The following is a 19,158-nucleotide window of genomic DNA, read 5'->3' as shown; positions in this document are numbered from 1 at the left end:
TATTTATATGGCTACTCCACTTCAGTTTCTGGTCAATGGTAGCCCCTAGGATGTTGATAGTGGGGGATTCAATGATGGTAATGTCATTGAATGTCAAGGGGAGTTGGTTAAATTCTCTCTTGTTGGAGATGGTCATTGCCTGGCACTTGTGTGGCGCGAATGTTACTTGCCACTTATCAGCCCAAGCCTGGATATTGTCCAAGCCTTGCTGCATTCCTACACAGACTGCTTCAGTATCTGAGGAGTCACAAATGGTGCTGAACATTGTGCAATCATCAGCGAACATCCCCACTTCTGACCTTATGATTGGAGGAAGGTCATTGATGAAGCAGCTGAAGATGGTTGGGCCTAGGTCACTACCCTGAAGAACTCCTGCAGTGATGTCCTGGAGCTCAGATGATTGACCTCCAACAACTACAACCATCTTTCTTTGCGCTCGGTATGACTCCAACCAGCGGAGAGTTTTCCCCCTGATTCCCATTGACCTCAGTTTTGCTCGAGATCCCTGATGCCACACTGAGTCAAATGCTGCCTTGATGTCAAGGGCAGTCACTCTCACCTCACCTCTTGAGTTCAGCTCTTTTGTCCATGTTTGGAACAAAGCTGCAATGAGGTCAGAAGCTGAATGGCCCTGGCAGAACCCAAACTGAGCAGGTTATTGCTGAGTAAGTGCTGCTTGATAGCACTGTCAATGACACCTTCCATCACTTTGCTGATGATTGAGAGTAGGTTGATGGGGCAGTAATTGGTCAGATTGGATTTGTCCTGATTTATGTGTACAGGACATACCTGGGCAATTTTCCACATTGTCAGGTAGATGCCAGTGTTGTAACTGTACTGGAACAGCTTGGATAAAGCGTGGCCAGTTCTGGAACACAATACTTCAGTACTATTGCCGAGATGCTGTCAGAGCCCATAGCATTTGAAGTATCCAGTGCCTTCAGCTGTTTCTTGATATCACATGGAGTGAATCGAATTGACTGAAGACTGGCATCTGTGATGCTGGGGACTTCAGGAGGACGCCAAGATGGGTCATCAACTCGGCACTTCTGGCTGAAGATGGTTGCAAATGCTTCAGCCTTGTCTTTTGCACTGATGTGCTGGGCTCCCCCATCATTGAGGATGGGGATATTTGTGGAGCCTCCTCCTCCAGTTAGTTGTTTCATTGTTCACCACCATTCTCGACTGGATGTGAGAGGACTGCTTAGATCTGATACACTGGTTGTGGGATCGCTTAGCTCTGTCTATCGCATGCTGCTTCCACTGTTTGGCATGCTTGTATTCCTGTGTTGTAGCTTCACCAGGTTGACACCTCATTTTTAGCTATGATTGGTGCTGCTCCTGACATTCCCCCTACACTCTTCATTGAACCAGGCTTGGTCCCCTGGCTTGATGGTAATGGCAGAGTGGGGGATATGCTGGGCCATGAAGTTACAGATTGTGGTTGAATCCAATTCTGCTGCTGCTGAAGGCCCACAGCGCCTCATGGATGCCCAATTTTGAGTTTCTATATCCATTGGAAATCTATCCCATTTAGCACGGTGGTAGTGCCACACAATACGGTGGAGGGTATCCTCAATGTGAAGACAGGACTTTGTCTCTGCGAGGACTGTGCAATGGTCCCTCCTACCAATACTGTCATGGACAGATGCATCTGTGACAGGTAGACTGGTGAGGACAAGGCTTGTTCTTGTTGTCTCCCTCACCACCTACCGCAGACCTAGTCTAGCAGCTATGTCCTTCAGGATTCGGCCAGCTCAATCAGTACTGGTGCTGCCGAGTCACTCTAGGTGATGGGCATTGAAGTCCCCTGCCCAGAGTACATTCTGTGCCCTTGTCACCCTCAGTGCTTCTTCTAAGTGCTGTTCAACATGGAGGAGTACTGATTCATCAGCTGAGGGGGAGGGGGGGGCAGTAGGTAGTAATCAGCAAGAGGTTTCTGTGCCCGTGTTTGACCTGATGCCATGAGACTTCATGGGGTCCGGAGTCAATGTTGAGGACTCCCAGGGCAAAACCCTCCCGATTATATACCACTGTGCAGCCAGCTCTGGTTGGTGGGACAGGATATATCCAGGGGTGGTAATGTTGGTATCTGGGACATTGTCTGTAAGGTACGATTCCATGCGTACGACTGTCAGGCTGTTGCTGGACTAGTCTGTGGGATAGCTCTCCCAATTTTGGCACAAGCCTCCAGATGTTAGTAAGGAGGACTTTTCAGGGTTGACTGGGCTGGGTGTGCCATTGTTGTTTCCGGTGCCTCGGTCGATGCCCGGTGGTCCATCCGGTTTCATTCCTTTTAGACTTTTCTCCAGCGGTTTGTGGGTCTGGAGTGACATGTAGGCCAGACCAAGTAAAGACGGCAGATTTCCTCCCTTAAAGGACATTAGTGAACCAGATGGTTTTTTTTATGACAATCAACAATGGCCATTACTAAGACTAGCTTTTTTAGAAATTCCAGATTTATTAATTGAATTTAAATTCCACCAGCTGCCATGGTGGGATTTGAATCAGTGTACCCAGAGCATTAGCCTGGGTCTGTGGATTGCTAGTTCAATGACATTACTACTATGCCATCACCTCCCCTTCAATAGTATCTTCAATTCTAACTTTTATGACAGATGCAGTCAGCCAGGTGATTGTGCATAAAGGCAGTAGGATGTGAGGTATTTGCATATACCAGAGCAGATGGCATGATGAGCAGCGTGAATATAATTGAGTTATTTTAAATAGAAATGTGTCCTTTGTTAACAGCAATTAGGAGTGTGTAGACAAGAACAATTGTATCCTTATATTCTGATATAATTATAAACAGGGACCTCAAGATAAATTATTTGAAAATTAGGTCCTAGGTAGTAAACTGTCATTTAACAACAAAGTTTAATCCCCATCTAAAACATTAGTTTTTTTTCCTTTTAAAAAGGCAAATTAAAATAATTATATTAAAGTCTTTCTCTGTTGTAACGGTTTAAATATGAAGCTGATTATGGTATGGATTAAAACAATAGGAGTTTCAAAAGGGCAAGTAAGTTGCAGACATTCTTCAATCCAATTTTTAAATATTTCAGTAGCATAAATATATTTCAAGTCTTGTTTCATTATTTGTAACTTCAGCCATTCTAATATTCAATGGGCATCACATACAGATAGTCATGACAAATGCTTTAGAGGACAAATGACCAGTCAGCCACAAAAACACTCTGTTCTGTGTGAGTTTGCATTGACTTTTTCTATTACTTATTTTTCCCTTGTTCCTTTATTCCAATGCAATACCATGGCAATTCCTCCTGCTTTTATCATAGGTTGAGTTTACAATTAATGAACTTGATCTGCAACTGTACCCTGATAAAACAATGGTATTCAAAGGAACTTGGATATAGAACAAAAGGTCAAGAACAAGTCTTGCTACTTCTAAGGCAAGACTAATTGAAGTTTTGATATATCTTTTTGCCCCACATGATCCCACACCTCTGCCCTCTGTGAGAAGATATGCCACTGATTGAGCTGCCTGACTCCTCCCTCATCTCGAAAAAGCAGCTCAGCTTCTTCAGAAGGCACTAACACCTTAGCTGAGATCAGGAGCAAACTTATTCATGTATTACATGTGGGAAATTTTTAAATGACAATCAGAACTAAATTGTTTTATTGAAATCCAGTCAGGAGTTAGGGAGGGCTTAAGACAGTGAAACAAAACAGCACAAGTACATGAATATGGTAGAAATGCAATGAATCAAGTATATTTTTATCATAAAAATAAAACATTACATTCTGAGAAGGCATAAGCTAGATTCAGAGAAGTATAAACATATAAAGAGAGAGAAATAATTAAAGAGAGCCAAACATTCATTGCCTTTCTAAAGTTCCTTTATACCACTCCCAAAATAATGGAAGAGAGGGAACAGTTGTATACTTTAAAAACAAAAACTCAGGAGGAGTACAGCAACAAACTGGAAGAAATTAAAAGAATAATTAAAATCAACAAGAAAAATTTGGATAGGGCAAAAAAAAACTTAGTTTTATCAAAGTTTGCTAAGGCCTAAAATTTCTAAATCAGATAAGGTCTCTCACCCTTCACTCCGTTAATCCCTAGGAGGAGGTTTTGGTTTTAACCAGACCCTTCTGCACCAGACAGCGATAATATTCCTGAATGTAAGTGTAAACACATTTCCAGTCGGGCTCCTTCATCCGCACCATATCTTCCACATCCAGTAGCTGTGGGCAGTCAGCATGCTTCCTATGGGACCAGAGAGAGGGTCAAACAATAGAGGAGACAGGACACAACAGGGAACAGAAGGAGAGAGGGAGAAAAAAAGCAAGGAAAAAAAACAAAGAAAACATAAATTACATTCATTCAGTGACATACAATGAACAAAAAGAAAAAACATGCTTCATGATACACAACATCAATAACATTGTGTTCAATACGGATTCATTGAACATGGAATGCAGCACATGACATGAATATGGTAACTACATTTAAAGCAATGGTTCCAGTAGACAATGGGGGAAATATAACTAGTTGATGAACATACATAACAATCATGAGTGTATTAGCGATGAAAGTGCACAAAAGACCAACATAGAAAGTTATGTAAATAAAAGTTTGGGAAACTATGAGAATTCTGTGGAAAAACAAATAAAACTCAGCAAAAAAGAGTTTGAAAGCTACTCAATGACAGCTCCACCTTTCCCTCTCCATAAAAGACACAGATTGTAGCGCAGTGGTATCCAATGCAAAGCTCTCGGGGGAATAAAAACAGCCCCAATCAACATGCTGCTGTAACCTAATGATTCAGTCCATCATACTATATCTGAGTCAGTTTCCAGAGTTAGCTCATTCTCTTTTTTAAAACTAATAATGAAGTCCACTGTCTGGCAAACAAATAATTATTAGTGCGGTTGAGCAGAACTGGGTGAGCAACATGTCTTTTAGTTTGCAATATGGATAGGCAAATGTAACTGTGCATGTTTGATCTTCTCAGTGAGATATAAACAAAACCTGGATACACTTTACATTATGACCATGCCAAAATAGAACATAATATGAGAGAGAGAGAGAGAGAGAGAGAGAGAGAGAGAGAGAGAGAGAGTGTGTGTGAGACACAGAGAGCAAGCAAGAGCGAGATAGAAAGATGAGAATGATTTAGCATCACAAAGCCTCTAATACACCCTACTCCATAAGCATTAACCATAGGGTCAGAATCTTCCCTTGAGGACACAAAGTTCTGTAATAAAAAGATGGTGCTACTAAGAGTCTCTCCCCTGTAGAACACACACAATAAAGGTAAGTTTCTCAGTTCAAGCAGAGAGCTTAGAGCAGGTTAATTATTTTGGGGGAGCAGCAGGGGGTGGTTAAAAATTAATTATCTACATTTCTTAAAAGGTGCAATTTTAGATGACTATCCCTTTTCTCACATTTAATTGTCACTCATAATTTTTAAGTAAGAGTTTTGGAAGGATGAGGAATGAATTATAGAACTCACTATAGTTATTTTCTTAGATAATACATGTTGGGAGATAGCAATGGTGGGCATTCCGACTGATCTAGTACGCAGACCTGTGACACTCATAACCCCTTCCCCCTCGCTTGCTCTCCAGTTCCATTAAGAATGGAGTTATATCAGTATTGATAGCACACAGAAAGAGCTGTATGGCAATTTCTCACATCAACACAACTGGATTCAGGATACATTGCCATGTTATTGCATTCCTGAGAGTGGCCTTCAAGTAAGCCACTGCTTGCACTGTAGCTCGACTAAAGAAGTTAGGAAGTAATATTTTCTGAGGCTAATATTCGTCTTCATTATTTATTTTGAACATTGCAAAAGTTACTTTCTTTCATAAATAATACATTTCTTCATGGGAGCTGGTGGCATCATGGTGTTGTCACTAGACTAGTAATCCAGAGGCATGGGGTAATGCCCAGGGGACATGGGTTCAAATCCCACCATGGCAGCTGGTGGAATTTGAATTCAATTCATTAATAAAATAAAAAAATATGGAATTAAAAGCTAGTCTCCGTAATGGTGCCATGAAACTACCATTGATTGTCATAAAAACCCATCTGGTTCACTAATGTCCTTTAGGGAAGGAAATCTGCTGGCCTACATGTGACTCTATACCCACAAGCCACTCAGTTCAAAGGCAATTAGAGATGGCAACAAATGCTGGCCTTGCCAGCGATGCCCACAACCCATGGAAGCATTAAAAAAATATGGATAAGAGTTTTACAGTATAACATTTTTCTCATCATGAGAATCATTTATATTTAATTTAATTTGTGGTGAAAATAAACAAATTAAACATGCTAATTTATTTCCTGCCATCTTTCATTTTCCTAGAATCTTTCACCATTTAAGTCCAACCATTGAAGAATACACCCTTGGAGTTTTGAGCACATCCATATACACAGTAACAGAATTTCTTGAAGAAATAAAAACACCTTCCAGTTAAACATTGGGCAAAAGTAGTGGTGGCTCCAGCATACTAAAAGGACTCAAGTCCGCATCCACAATTCTCCACAGGACAAGTTTCCAACCTTAGCAAGGTGACCAAATTCATGAGTAGGTGATAGAGACTTCCCTGCAAAGAGGTAAAAAGTCAGTCCAAGCCACATATGTGCACATCTTGGCAGTTAGATGAAGTGCATCTGGGGCCATGTAGCAGATGAAGGGCCGCCACACAGGTCGCCTGCTTGCCTTCTCAGCTGGGGCATGGTGCATAGCATGGCAAGACTTAAAGATGAGAAAAACACTCATTTTAGAAAGATGTGAAGACTGGAGAGCAGTCCACTTGAGCAGCATACTGGAAGATAGCTGGCATCCATAGAACCATACCCTAATAAGCAGTCAATATCTCGAGGAAGGAATTGATGGCAGAGAAATATTTATAAGGGCAAATAAAGGATAGAGGAGAAAATGTAAGACAGCTTTGGAAAAAAAATCAATCCAGACAAGAAGTAATATTCTCATTCTGTCAAGAAAGGCTTTTGAAGATTTATAAATTATACATCTGTAACCTCAATCATTTAAAAATATTTACATTATTTACTTTATTCCTATTATTGTAACTTAGCTGAGATCAGCAAATCTAGTACAGACTAGACATTCACGTCATCTTCCAGGTTTGTATGGTTCAACAGCACAATGCATTAATTCATTTCTTAACGTCCAATATTCTAAGCCACATATCCCCAGTCAAGAATTAAAACATGAACCCAATTGCAACAACGTGTTGAACATTACATTTTCTGAGATTATTGATCACCTCACTTAAAATTTAGCACAGAAGTTTGAATGAAAAATTGATTATTGAAATCACCCACAACCCCTTAAGCTAAAGGTCAGTAATGAAAGTATTGCTCAGAACATACACACTAAGCAGAAAGCTCCAACTAGCCAGTCAAATGTCCATTGTGTGCTATCATAAAGCTTAGCTATCAGATATATTTATGATATATGCAATAAATAGGACATGCGTTTAATATATCAGTAACAGTACACACTTCAGAACCCCAGGAAAATCTTTAAAAGTTTGATTTATCACTTTTAATAATACTGATACGTAAACAAATGCATTCCTTAAAAATTTACATGGAGTAACATTACTAAAAATTCCAGAAGGGGAAAAGAAAATAGGGGATAAACCTTAATAGAAGACATGAGTGAGATTTGTACTGAAGCCTGGCCTTATACTGAAGCCAGGTCTGTAATAAACTAAGCCCCTATAGACATCAGGCAGGCAGCAATACTAGACTGTACACAACAGATCAGTACAAAAATAAAACCTGAATGGGAACAAAGCCTGCATCAAAAGCAGGTAGTACCAAAATTGTACTGATACTATGAGGGCTACCTTTTGTCAACCCACAATCAGAAGGGAGTAGATGTTTTGGGCCAACTCCACTTGCAAACATATAGAGCTGCAACTCGCACATTGTGCAACATCTGTTTAAATGCATAGATTGAGAAGTAGACTTTTACTGTCTGGTTTACAAATACATATTGAGCATTCACACCAAAACCAGATAGGTACCAATCCCCTGGCAGACAGGTATCAGGCCTGTATTAGCATACACCACCCCCAGGCTTGCATCCACACAGGCACTAGTCCACACCAACATCGGTTACTAATTCCTTTTACAGAATCCAGTACACTTACTGATAACTCACTGAGCACAGTTTGCACAATGAGTGTCAACTGGTCAGAAATCAACAAATCATACAATGATGCTGCCTTTTCCTGGATGTAAATAAAGTTGCAGCTACTCGGACGGATGGGTTACTTAGTTTCACAGAAATTTATTTCAGTTTTTAGGTGACCCTTGCTTAAAGCATTTTTTTTAAACAACTAAGATACCAACTCCTAAGCATAAATCCAAGGGCACCCTGCATCAGCAGAGAACACCAAGGCTTGTTCCACACTCTACAATAAAAACATTGTAATAGTACTGTATAGATAGTGACATTTGAGAGATGTACAGCTCCTAAAAAGAAAATTGTTACAAATATTGCACAGTAAGGTGGTTACCCAGTTCCTATATTCCACAACAAATTTATCAGCAGTCTCCTCACATATTAATATTGTTACACTGCATCTTGTTAACTCTCTTTTTCCGTAAAACACACAATACCACTCTTCTTTACAGTTGAGTTATGTTTCACGAACCAAAATCCGGTGTATTTTATATCATGAGTAGTTATACTGCTATCACATTTTAAAAATGTAATGCTCTCTCTGTAATGCAATAATCGCTGCTAGAGGCACAACTCTATAATATGCACATGAAGATCAAGAAATGGTACCTACTCTGCCATTTTGAATGCCACCTCGAAGTTATGCCTGCGGTTGCTGGGATTCAGTTCTGAGTAATCAAAGGCCTCAGGGAAGAAGTTATGCACTAGAGCACAGAACGCCATCCCATCACTCCAGCTGGAAGAGAAGTTCTGGATGGCCACATGCTGATGGACAAAGCATAATATTAAGAGTGATGTGAACAGAGGATTAGTTGCTTTGGGAGGCAGTAATGCAACAAAGCAGGTGGTGTAAAACTCTTTTAAAACTGACAAAGAAGCACAATTGTCCTTCAAAGCGGGAGTTTTGCCATTTGGCTCTTTTTAAAATCAAATTGTTACAAATTATATTTAATGTTTAATCAGCAAATTTTCCTTTTTATTTTCTTTTTTAAAACAAATTATACAGCAAGTCTAGTGAACATAATCACACAAAATGGCTGGGAAGGAATGAAAGCGGGAAAGCTGAATAAAACAAACTTGAAATAGTTAAATCACTGAAATATCACAAATGTTCTCATTTCTCTCATACTGCAGACTCAGTAACCACTCATAGCCTCTTCCTCCAAAGGTGTTCTCAATATTCATTGTTCAAACAAAATACACCATACAAAGTAACAAATACATTTTAAAATCATCATTTGTATCATCATTTTTATGGATCACCATGGTAAGGCTCTCTTGTAGCTACAATGTTATGAACTAAAGAATATTTTTCTGCAGAGTTCTCTGATTCTGTGCAATTACATTCACTATTAAAATAGGTCAGTCCCTGACGTCATTACTATCTTAAAAAAGGTGCAAAGGGTATTCAATACTGAAAATATTAAGCACTTGTGTCACTTTCAAACTCTTGGGGCAGAATCTTATTCTCCCGCCCCTTGGAGCAGCAGCAGGTGAAAAAAAGGGCGCAGATGCACAGGCCATGCGCCACCGCGATCTAGTGTGCAAGGTGGGCCAACACCCCACCCCACCCCAATCACGTGGCGGGGGGGGGGGGGCCTCAGTGACGCCATGAATGGTGTCAGCTGCGTCAGTGCAGGCACTGGCATCATTTTTAAAGGGCTGCCAGACCTGCACAGAAACTACAGAGTTGAACCCCATACTCCCCCCAACTACACTGTAAATAAATTTCTGATCTGTCACCCCCCCCCCCATACAATATAATAAATGGCTGTCCCATACCCCCCCCACACCCAAAACACCTATATTGAAGATTTGACCTCTCCCCCCCACAACAGCACAAAGTGCGGAGGTCACCCCTTCCTCCCCACACTAAAATGCAGAGTTCACCCCGTTTCCACCCCTCCCACTTCACTAAAAATCCTAAGTTCCCCATCTCGGTAGCGCCAGCTTTCCATGGACGGGAAAGTGAAGGCACGTGAGTGCTGCCCGTCGCACAGAAGACCCCGGACAGTCGGTAAGATTGTGATGAATGGTATTTAAATGTATTCACTTCCTTCATTTACATATTTAAAGTTGGGTCCTGTTGCTGAGCGACAGGGAAGATCAGGCCCAGCAATCCCGGCGTCAGGCTCCTTGGCAAGCTGCTGCTGTTGTGATCTTCCAGCCACCCACCCCCACCAATGTCAGGAGATCAACAAAATCTCAACCCTGGTTTGTAACTGGGATTGGTGAGTTTATATGAAATTCTTTTGCCGTTTTAATAAAGGTGTTAATCCAAGCAGGTTAAAGCAGGAGATAATGGCTGGAATTTTACGCCGCTCCAGCAGGTCGAATGGTGGCGTGGGGGCGGCGTAAAATTGAGCAGCAGGCCTCGGGAGGCCTCACCGTCCCGATTCCGCCTCCGACCAACTTTACATTGGTCTGGCGGGGGTGGGCGGGGGCGAGAGACGGCCCGCCCACCCGATGCCAATCAAGACTCTTAAATTGCCAATTAACGGCCACTTAAGGGCCCTCGCCCACCTCCTTGGGTATTTTACCCGTGGCAAGCGGGTGTGCCGGGGACATGAAAGGCCGCCCAGCTAGGTGCCCGATTGAAGGCCGACCCCACCTCCCACTCCAACCCCGGGAACCAGGACGCCCCCTTCCCCCCAAATGACCACCCTAGCCTCATCAGGGCACGACTGATTCCCCTGGTGAGGCTGCCCGAACTTACCTTCTGTCCTGGTTCCATTGCGCCCTCTTCGGTCGGCTGGGCTGCAGTCTAAGCAGTGGCCACCGCTCCAGGTGGCGCTGCTGAGACTAAGAGCTGCCGGCCCACTGATTGGCCGGCAGCTCACTGAGGCGGGACATCCTCCCTCAAGTGGGTGGAAGTCCTGCCTCTGGCCAATTAAAGCCTGGGGATCCGTAAAATACGGGAGGGATCCTCAGGCTGGGGAGGAGCGAGATCAGCACCGACTTTTACGTCGGAGTCCCGCTCCCGTCTGCCCAGCGTAAAATTCCGGCCAATGAGTTTGTTACTAGTATTGTACAGTGCAATTTCAATCAAACAAAACGGTAAAGGGAGCTGACAGAGTAGCTACAAATGAACTATTTCCTCTGGTGGAGGAATACAGGCAAAAGGGCACAATCTTAAAATTAGAGTTAAGTCATTTAAAAGTGAATTCAGGAAGACTGAGATTGATCGTACCAAGGGATATGGGACCAAAGCGAATAAACGGAGTGGATCAGCTATGATCTAACTGATTTGCAGAACAAGCTAGAATGGCTGAATGGCCAGCTCCTGTTCCTGTATTCTAATCCATTTTTAAAAAAAAGCTCTGTCCTGATAAGAGTTGAAAGTGAATACCTTTTCTCACACTGTTCCAAAAAGATTTTCCACATTTTCTTTCCCTGATAAGGTGGAGTGTATATTCGCTCACCTCATAACCACGTGTCTTGGCTCTACACCAGTCCAGCAGCATCTGCTTAATACTGTTAGCATTTGGCACACCACAACTTGAGGACCTCTGCACCTTCACCCTGGCAATGGCCGGATTTCCAGCACTGAGAATATACAAATCGAGATGAATTTTGGTTATTAGAAATGACTAAAACAATTACATATTTGATATTTCCCCCAGTCACAGCTACTGGAGGAATGTTGTGCCCACAAAGACTTCAAAACACATACACTGCACATCCATGTAGATCCAGACTTTAGATGTAGTAGCTAAAAAAATCTAAACTGATGAAGGATCACTGACCTGAAACGTTAACCCTGCTTCTCTCTCCACAGATGCTGCCAGACCTGCTGAGTATTTCCAGCAATTTTTGTTTTATTTCAGATTTCCAGCATCTGCAGTATTTTGCTTTTATTTTATGGCATAAACCTGGCTTGTATTTCTTTCATTATTTGAGAGTGATCTAATCAAGGCGTTTAAAATGTTAAAAGGATTTGGTAGGATAGACATGGAGAAATTATTTCCTCTGCTGGGGAAATCAAGAACTGGGGATATAATATTAAAATCAAAGTTAGGCCATTCAGAAGCAAAATCAGGAAGCACTTTTTCCTACAAAGGGTAGTGGAAATCTGGAATTATCTCCCTCAAAAAACTGTGATTGCAAGGACAAGTCGAGCTTTTAAGACTGAGATAGTTGGTTTTGTTAGATAAAGGTATCAAGGATATGGAGCAACAGCAGGAAATCTGATTAACTCATTGTTTCAGCCTGCTCTTGTCCCACAGAACTGATTTCTTTCTATCTCGACTTTATTTTTTCTCCCCTTGTCCAGTATCCTCCCATCTACATTTGTGACTCTTCTGACACCCTCTGCCTCTTTAACAGTTTCCTGGCTATAATTGTCTCCTTTTCACCATGGACGTCCAATCCCTCTACACCTTTATCATCCACCAAGGCAGCACAAGAGCCCTCCTTTTCTAAAAGCAAAATACTGCGGATGCTGGAAATCTGAAATAAAAACAAGAAATGCTGGAACCACTCAGCAGGTCTGGCAGCATCTGTGGAAAGAGAAGCAGAGTTAATGTTTCGGGTCAGTGACCCTTCTTCGGAACTAGCAAATATTAGATTGCAGGGGAAGGTGCCATGGGAATGGGACGAGGTGGTGGGGACAATGGAGGAGTGGACCAGGGTGTCATGGAGGGAACGATCCCTTCGGAATGCTGACAGGGGAAGATGCGTTTGGTAGTGGCATCACGCTGGAGGTGGCGGAAATGGCGGAGGATGATCCTTTGGATATGGAGGCTAATGGGGTGAAAAGTGAGGACAAGGGGAACCCTATCACGGTTCTGGGAGGGAGGGGAAGGGGTGAGGGTAGAGGTGCGGGAAATGGGCAGGACACGGTTGAGGGCCCTGTCAACAACAGTGGGGGGGAATCCTCGGTTGAGGAAAAAGGAGGTCATATCAGAAGCACCATCATGGAAGGTAGCATCATCAGAGCAGATGCGTCGGAGACGGAGAAACTGGGAGAATGGAATGCAGTCCTTACAGGAGGTAGGGTGTGAAGAAGTGTAGTCCAGGTAGCTGTGGGAGTCGGTGGGCTTATAATGGATATTAGTAGACAACCTATCCCCAGAGATGGAGACAGAGAAGTCGAGGAAGGGAAGGGAAGTGTCAGAGATGGACCATGTAAAGGTGAGAGAAGGGTGGACATTGGAAGCAAAGTTGATCAAGTTTTCCAGTTCAGGGCGGGAGCAGGAAACGGCACCGATACATTCATCAATGTACCGGAAAAAGAGTTGGGGGAGGGGGCCTGAGTAGGACTGGAACAAAGAATGCTCGACATATCCCACAAAAAGACAGGCATAACTAGGACCCATGCGGATACCCATAGCAATACCTTTTACTTGAAGGAAGTGAGCGGAGTTGAAGGAGAAGTTGTTCAATGTGAGAACAAGTTCAGCCAGGCGGAGGAGGGTGGTGGTGGATGGGGACTGGTTGGGCCTCTGTTCAAGGAAGAAGCGGAGGGCCCTTAAACCATCCTGGTGGGGGATGGCGGTGTAGAGCGATTGGACGTCCATAGTGAAGAGGCGGCGGTTGGGACCAGGAAACTGGAAATTGTCAAAATGACGTAGGGCGTCAGAAGAATCACGGATGTAGGTGGGAAGAGACTGGACCAGCGGAGAAAAGATAGAGTCAAGATAGGAAGAAATAAGTTCAGTGGGGCAGGAGCAGGCTGACACAATGGGTCTGCCGGGACAATCCCGTTTGTGGATTTTGGGAAGGAGGTAGAAGCGGGCTGTCCGGGGTTGCGGGACTATGAGGTTGGAAGCTGTAGACGGAAGATCTCCAGAGGAGCTGAGATCAGTGACAGTCCTTTGGACAGTGGCTTGATGTTCGGTGGTGGGGTCATGGTCTAGAGGGAGGTTGGAAGAAGTGTCTGTGAGTAGGCATTGAGCTTCTGCAAGGTAGAGGTCGGTACGCCATACAACAACAGCACCACCCTTGTCTGCAGGTTTGATGACCATGTCGGGGTTAGACCTGAGAGAATGGAGTGCCTCAAGTTCAGAGGGGGACAGGTTAGAGTGAGTGAGGGGGGCAGAGAAATTGAGATGACCAATCTCTCGCCGACAGTTTTCAATGAAGAGATCAAGAGCGGGTAAGAGGCCAGGGGGAGGGGTCCAGGTAGAGGGAGAATGCTGGAGGCGGGTAAATGGGTCTGCTGGTCGGGGGGAGGACTCCTGGTCAAAGAAGTGAGCCCGGAGATGGAGGCGACGGAAGAAGAGCTCAACGTCATGCCGAGCGCGAAATTCATTGAGGTGGGGACGTAAAGGGGATAAAACTGAGACCTTTGCTGAGTACAGAACATTCAGCATCAGAGAGGGGGAGGTCAGAGGATATAGCGAATACACGGCAAGGGGTCAGATCAGAAGAAGTGGGGTCAGAGGGAAGTGAAGTGGAAGGAGGATCTGGAGGAGCATTCGTCCCCATCAGCTGCTGGAGCTTGCGTTCCTTGACATCTGAAAGGAAGAAAAAAAGTTTTTTGTTAATGCGTCGGATGAGACGAAAGATGAAATGAAACTGCGGAGTAGAACAGCTTAGAGATAAGGTGAGGCGGTGCTGCTGGAGAGAGAGGTTCAGTGTGTGCATGTGGCGGCGCATAGCACTGAGTGTGGATCTCAGGATGCGGCGTGTAGCAGTCCGAAGAACGTTGTATTTCTCCCTCCTTTTCTTTAGCCCTCCTTTTCTGCCTTCAATGGAGGCACAACCAGTCCCCATCTACCACCACCATTTTCTTCTGCCTGGTTGAACTTGTTCTCACATTGAACAACTTCTCCTTTGACTCCACTCACTTCCTCCAAATAAAAGGTGTTGCTATGGGAACCTGTATGGGTCCAGTTACGCCTGCCTTTTTGCAGGCTATGAGGAGGATTTTTTGTTCAGTCCTACTCAGGTCCCCTCCCTCACCTCTTTTTCAGGTACACTGATAGCTGTATTGGTGCTGTTTCCTGCTTTCGTCCTGAACTGGAAAATTTCATTAACTTTGCTTCCAATTTCCACCCTTTTCTCACCTTCACATGATCCATCTCTAACTCTTCCCTTCCATTCCTTGATTTCTCTATCCCTATTTATGGGGATAGGCTGTCGACCAATATCTACCAAAAGCCCAATGACTGCCACGGCTACCTTGACTACATTTCCCCCACCCCGCTTCCTGCTAGGACACTATTCCATTCCTCCAGTTTTCCCATTGCATCTGTTCTGACATTGCCACCTTCCATACCAGTGCTTCCGATATGTCTTCCTTTCTCCTCAAGAATTTCCCTCCACTGTGGTTGACAGGGCTCTTGACCGTGTCTGACCCATTTCCTGCATTTCTGCTCTCACCCCTTTCCCTTCCTATCAGAACCATGATAGGGTTCCCCTTCCACCCATCGGCGTCCACAGTCAACAGATCAGCCTCCGCTGTTTCTGCCACCTCCAGCATGATGCCACCAATGCACCCTCTAATTTGCTTTTGTAGTGCCCGACCCTTTAAATTGTTTTGTGCGACTGCACATGTACGATAACTTAAAAGGGCCGACTTTTGCGCGGTGTCATGGGAACTTTCAGGTCGTTGTACGGCTGTGCAGCTTAGAGGATGCCTTCACCAAACACACCTTCCCTTTCAGCATTCTGAAGGGACTGTTCCCTCTGCAACACTGTGGCCCACTCCTTAATCATCGTTAACACCCTTCCCATAGCACCTTCTTGCGCAAGCACCTGCATTTTTACCTTCTCCCTTCCCACTGTCCAGGGTCTCAAACACTCCTACCAGGGGAAACAGCGATTTACTTTCTTCTTTCAATTTAGTATACTGTATTCGCTACTCACGATGTGGTCTCATCTACACTGGGAAAAGTAAATGGAGATTGGGTGACCACCCTGCAGAACACCTCTGTTTAGTCGACAAGTGTGATTCTGAGCTTCCAGTCACCTATCATTTTAATTCTCTGCCCCGTTCCCACCCTGCCCTCGACCTCCTACACTCCTCCAAAGCAGCTCAAGGAACAGCACCTCATCTTTTGAGTAGATATTTCACAGCCTTCGGAAATTAAGTTCAACAATTTCAGATCATAACCACTACCCCCATTTTATCGGATAGGAGCTTTTGGTAATGATTCTGCTATTCCCATTTACACCTTCCGTAGACCCATCTTTACTTGTCCCATTACCATCTCCTTTAGTCTTGTATCATCATCCCCACCCCATCACAGGTCTTCCCTTTGTTCTTTGCTCCTCTCCTCCCTTTCCCTACCTCTGTACTTGCTTAAAACCTGTTACGCCTCTAACTTTTTCCAGTTCTGATGAAAGATCATTGACCTAAATGTTAACTTTGTTTCTCTTTCCAGAGATGCTGGCTGACCTGCTAAGTATTTTTAGCAGTTTCTGTTTTTATTACGGCAAAATGGAGTTTAGGTGCAGATCAACCATGATCTAACTGAATGGTGGAGTCAGCCCGAGGGGATGAATGGCCCACTCCTGCTTTTAATGTTCCTAATATACTTTGATACTCCATCTCAACTATTGTTATTATGCCTGCTGTTTATAATGTACATACCATGGCTGAAAGAAGGTTCTGTAGAGATGAGATATCAATATATTTTTATTCATTTCATGTGAGGCAGACTCGCTGCCAAGGCTAACATTTATTGCCCATCCTTAATTTCCCTCGAGAAGGTGGTGGTGAGCTGCCTTCATGAACCACTGCAGTCCATCTGGTGTAGGTACACCCCAGTGCTGTTAGGAAGGGGGCTCCAGGATTTTGATCCAGTGACAATGAAGGAACGGCGATATATTTCCAAGTTAGGATAGTGTGTGGCTTAGAGGGGAACTTGTAGATGGTGATGCCCCCACGTGTTTGCTGCCCTTGTTGTTCTAGGTGGAAGAGGTTGCAGGTTTGGAAGGTGCTATGGAAGGAGGCGAGGTGAGCTGTTGCAATGCATCTTGTATATAGTACACACTGCTGCCATTGTGCGTCAGTGATTGAGGGAGTGAATGTTTAAGGTGGTGGATGGGGTGCCAATCAAGCAGGCTGCTTTGTTATTTTAACAACTAGTGCAAGCAGGTAAATAGAATCAAAGAATGATTATAGCACAGCAGGAGGTTTGTCGTGTCTGTGCTGGCTCTTTGTAAGGGCAACTCAGCCAATCCCTCTACTCTGCCCTTTCCCAGTAGCCCTGTAAATTTTCTCTCTTCAGGTGCTTATCCAATTCCCTTTTGAAAGCTATGATTGAATCTGCCTCTCAGGCAGTGCATTCCAGATGATCCTACCACTTGCTGAGTTTTTACCTTATGTTGCCATTGCTTCTTTTGCCAATCACCTTAAATCAGTGTCCTCTGGTTCTCGAACCTTCTGCCAATGGAAACAGTTTCTATCTACTCTGTCTCAACCCCTCATGATATCAAACACCTCTATCAAATCTCCTCTCAACCTTCTCTTCTCTGAGCACAACAACCCCAGCTTCTCCAATCTATCCACATAACTGAAGTCCCCCATCCCTGGAACCATTCTCATATATCTTTCCTGCATCATCTCTAAAGCCTTCACATCCTTCCTAGAGGCTTTCTTGCTTTTGTAACCTGTGCCTCTATTTATAAAGTCCAGGATCCCATATGCCTTTTTAACCACTTTCTAAACCTGCCCTGCCACCTTCAACAATTTGCACACATTTAGCTTCAGGTGTCGCTGTTCCTGCACTCCCTTTAGAATTGTACCCTTTATTTTATATTGCCTCTCCTAGTTCTTTCTACCAAAATATATCACTTCACACTTCTCTGCATTAAATTCCATCTGCCAAGTTGCAATGCATCTTGTATATAGTACACACTGCTGCCACTGTGCGTCGGTGATTGAGGGAGTGAATGTTTAAGATGGTGGATGGGGTGCCAATCAAGCAGGCTGCTTTGTTATTTTAACAACTAGTGCAAGCAGATAAATAGAATCAAAGAATGATTGTGGCACAGAAGGAGGCTTGTCGTGTCTGTGCTGGCCCATTCCACCAGCCGGTTTATGTCCTCTTGAAGTCTATCACTATCCTCCTCACAGTTCACAATACTTCCAAGTTTTGTGCCATCAGTAAATTTTGAAATTGTGCCCCTTACATCCAAGTCTAGGCCATTAATATATATCAAGAAAAGTAGCGGTCCTAGTACTGACTCCTGGGAAACCCCACTGTATATCTTCCTCCAGTCCGAAAATCAACAGTTCACCACTACTCTTTGTTTCCTATCACTCAATCAACTTCATGTCCATGCTGTCAGATTCCCTTTTATTTCATGGGCTTCAGTTTTGATGGAGATAGAAATAGAAAGCAGTAGGATGTGGAATCAAGAAACCAGCACGTGTAATTACATCAGAAGGTGGAACTTATATGCTTAATTGCTGTAAAACAGAAAAAAACAAGGCACTGAATTAATCATTAAGAACAGCAGTTGAATAGCTCAGAAGATAGATAACAGCTGAAGAAACTGACTCAACCTATCTTAGCTCATCCATTTAGAAAGGGTCTATAGTCCCATAACACAGCAACCAACTACTTCTTACATTATTTCAGAATTTTTGCCTCTGCATCTGCAAGTAGTGACAGCAGTGTATACCATCCACAAAATGCACTACAGCAATTCGCCAAGGCTCCTTAGACAGCACCTTCCAAACCCATAAACATAATCACCTAGAAGAACAAGGGCAGCAGGCGTATAAGAACATCACCACCTGCAAGTTCCCCTCCAAGTCACACACCATCCTGACTTGGAAATTTATCGTTGTTCCTTCATTGTCATTGGATCAAAATCCTGAAACTCTTTCTCTAACAGCATTGTGGGTGTACTTACATCACATAGACTGCAGCAATTCACTATCACCTTCTCAAGGGCAATAATTGCTGGCCTTGCCAGTGACGCTCCCATCCCATGAACAAATTAAAAAATATATATTCCATTGTCAATTTTACACCAAAATTAATAAAGTTTTCTCAGATAATACTGC

General features: G+C 43.6%; 1 protein-coding gene across 7 annotated transcripts in view; it reads right to left on the bottom strand.

Moving 5' to 3' along the window:
• smtnb (smoothelin b) overlaps positions 1 to 19,158 on the bottom strand; it is a 553,824-nt gene that overhangs the window by 37,467 nt on the left and 497,199 nt on the right. For 6 of the 7 annotated variants that reach the window (XM_068054826.1, XM_068054827.1, XM_068054822.1 and 3 more), the window contains 3 exons: positions 11,615 to 11,738; positions 8,806 to 8,957; positions 4,066 to 4,231 (listed from right to left, as the gene is read on the bottom strand). In XM_068054826.1, the coding sequence (XP_067910927.1) occupies positions 4,084 to 4,231; positions 8,806 to 8,957; positions 11,615 to 11,738 (424 nt within the window). In that variant the 3' untranslated portion in view covers positions 4,066 to 4,083. The remainder of the gene's footprint in view (positions 1 to 4,065; positions 4,232 to 8,805; positions 8,958 to 11,614; positions 11,739 to 19,158) is intronic. The other variant, XM_068054824.1, reaches the window with a different exon arrangement.

The sequence above is a fragment of the Heterodontus francisci genome, chromosome 23 (genome assembly GCF_036365525.1).
Source record: "Heterodontus francisci isolate sHetFra1 chromosome 23, sHetFra1.hap1, whole genome shotgun sequence".
Taxonomy (NCBI): domain Eukaryota; kingdom Metazoa; phylum Chordata; class Chondrichthyes; order Heterodontiformes; family Heterodontidae; genus Heterodontus; species Heterodontus francisci.
Note: the sequence above shows the minus strand (reverse complement) of the source record. Positions and strands in the feature narration are given on the sequence as shown.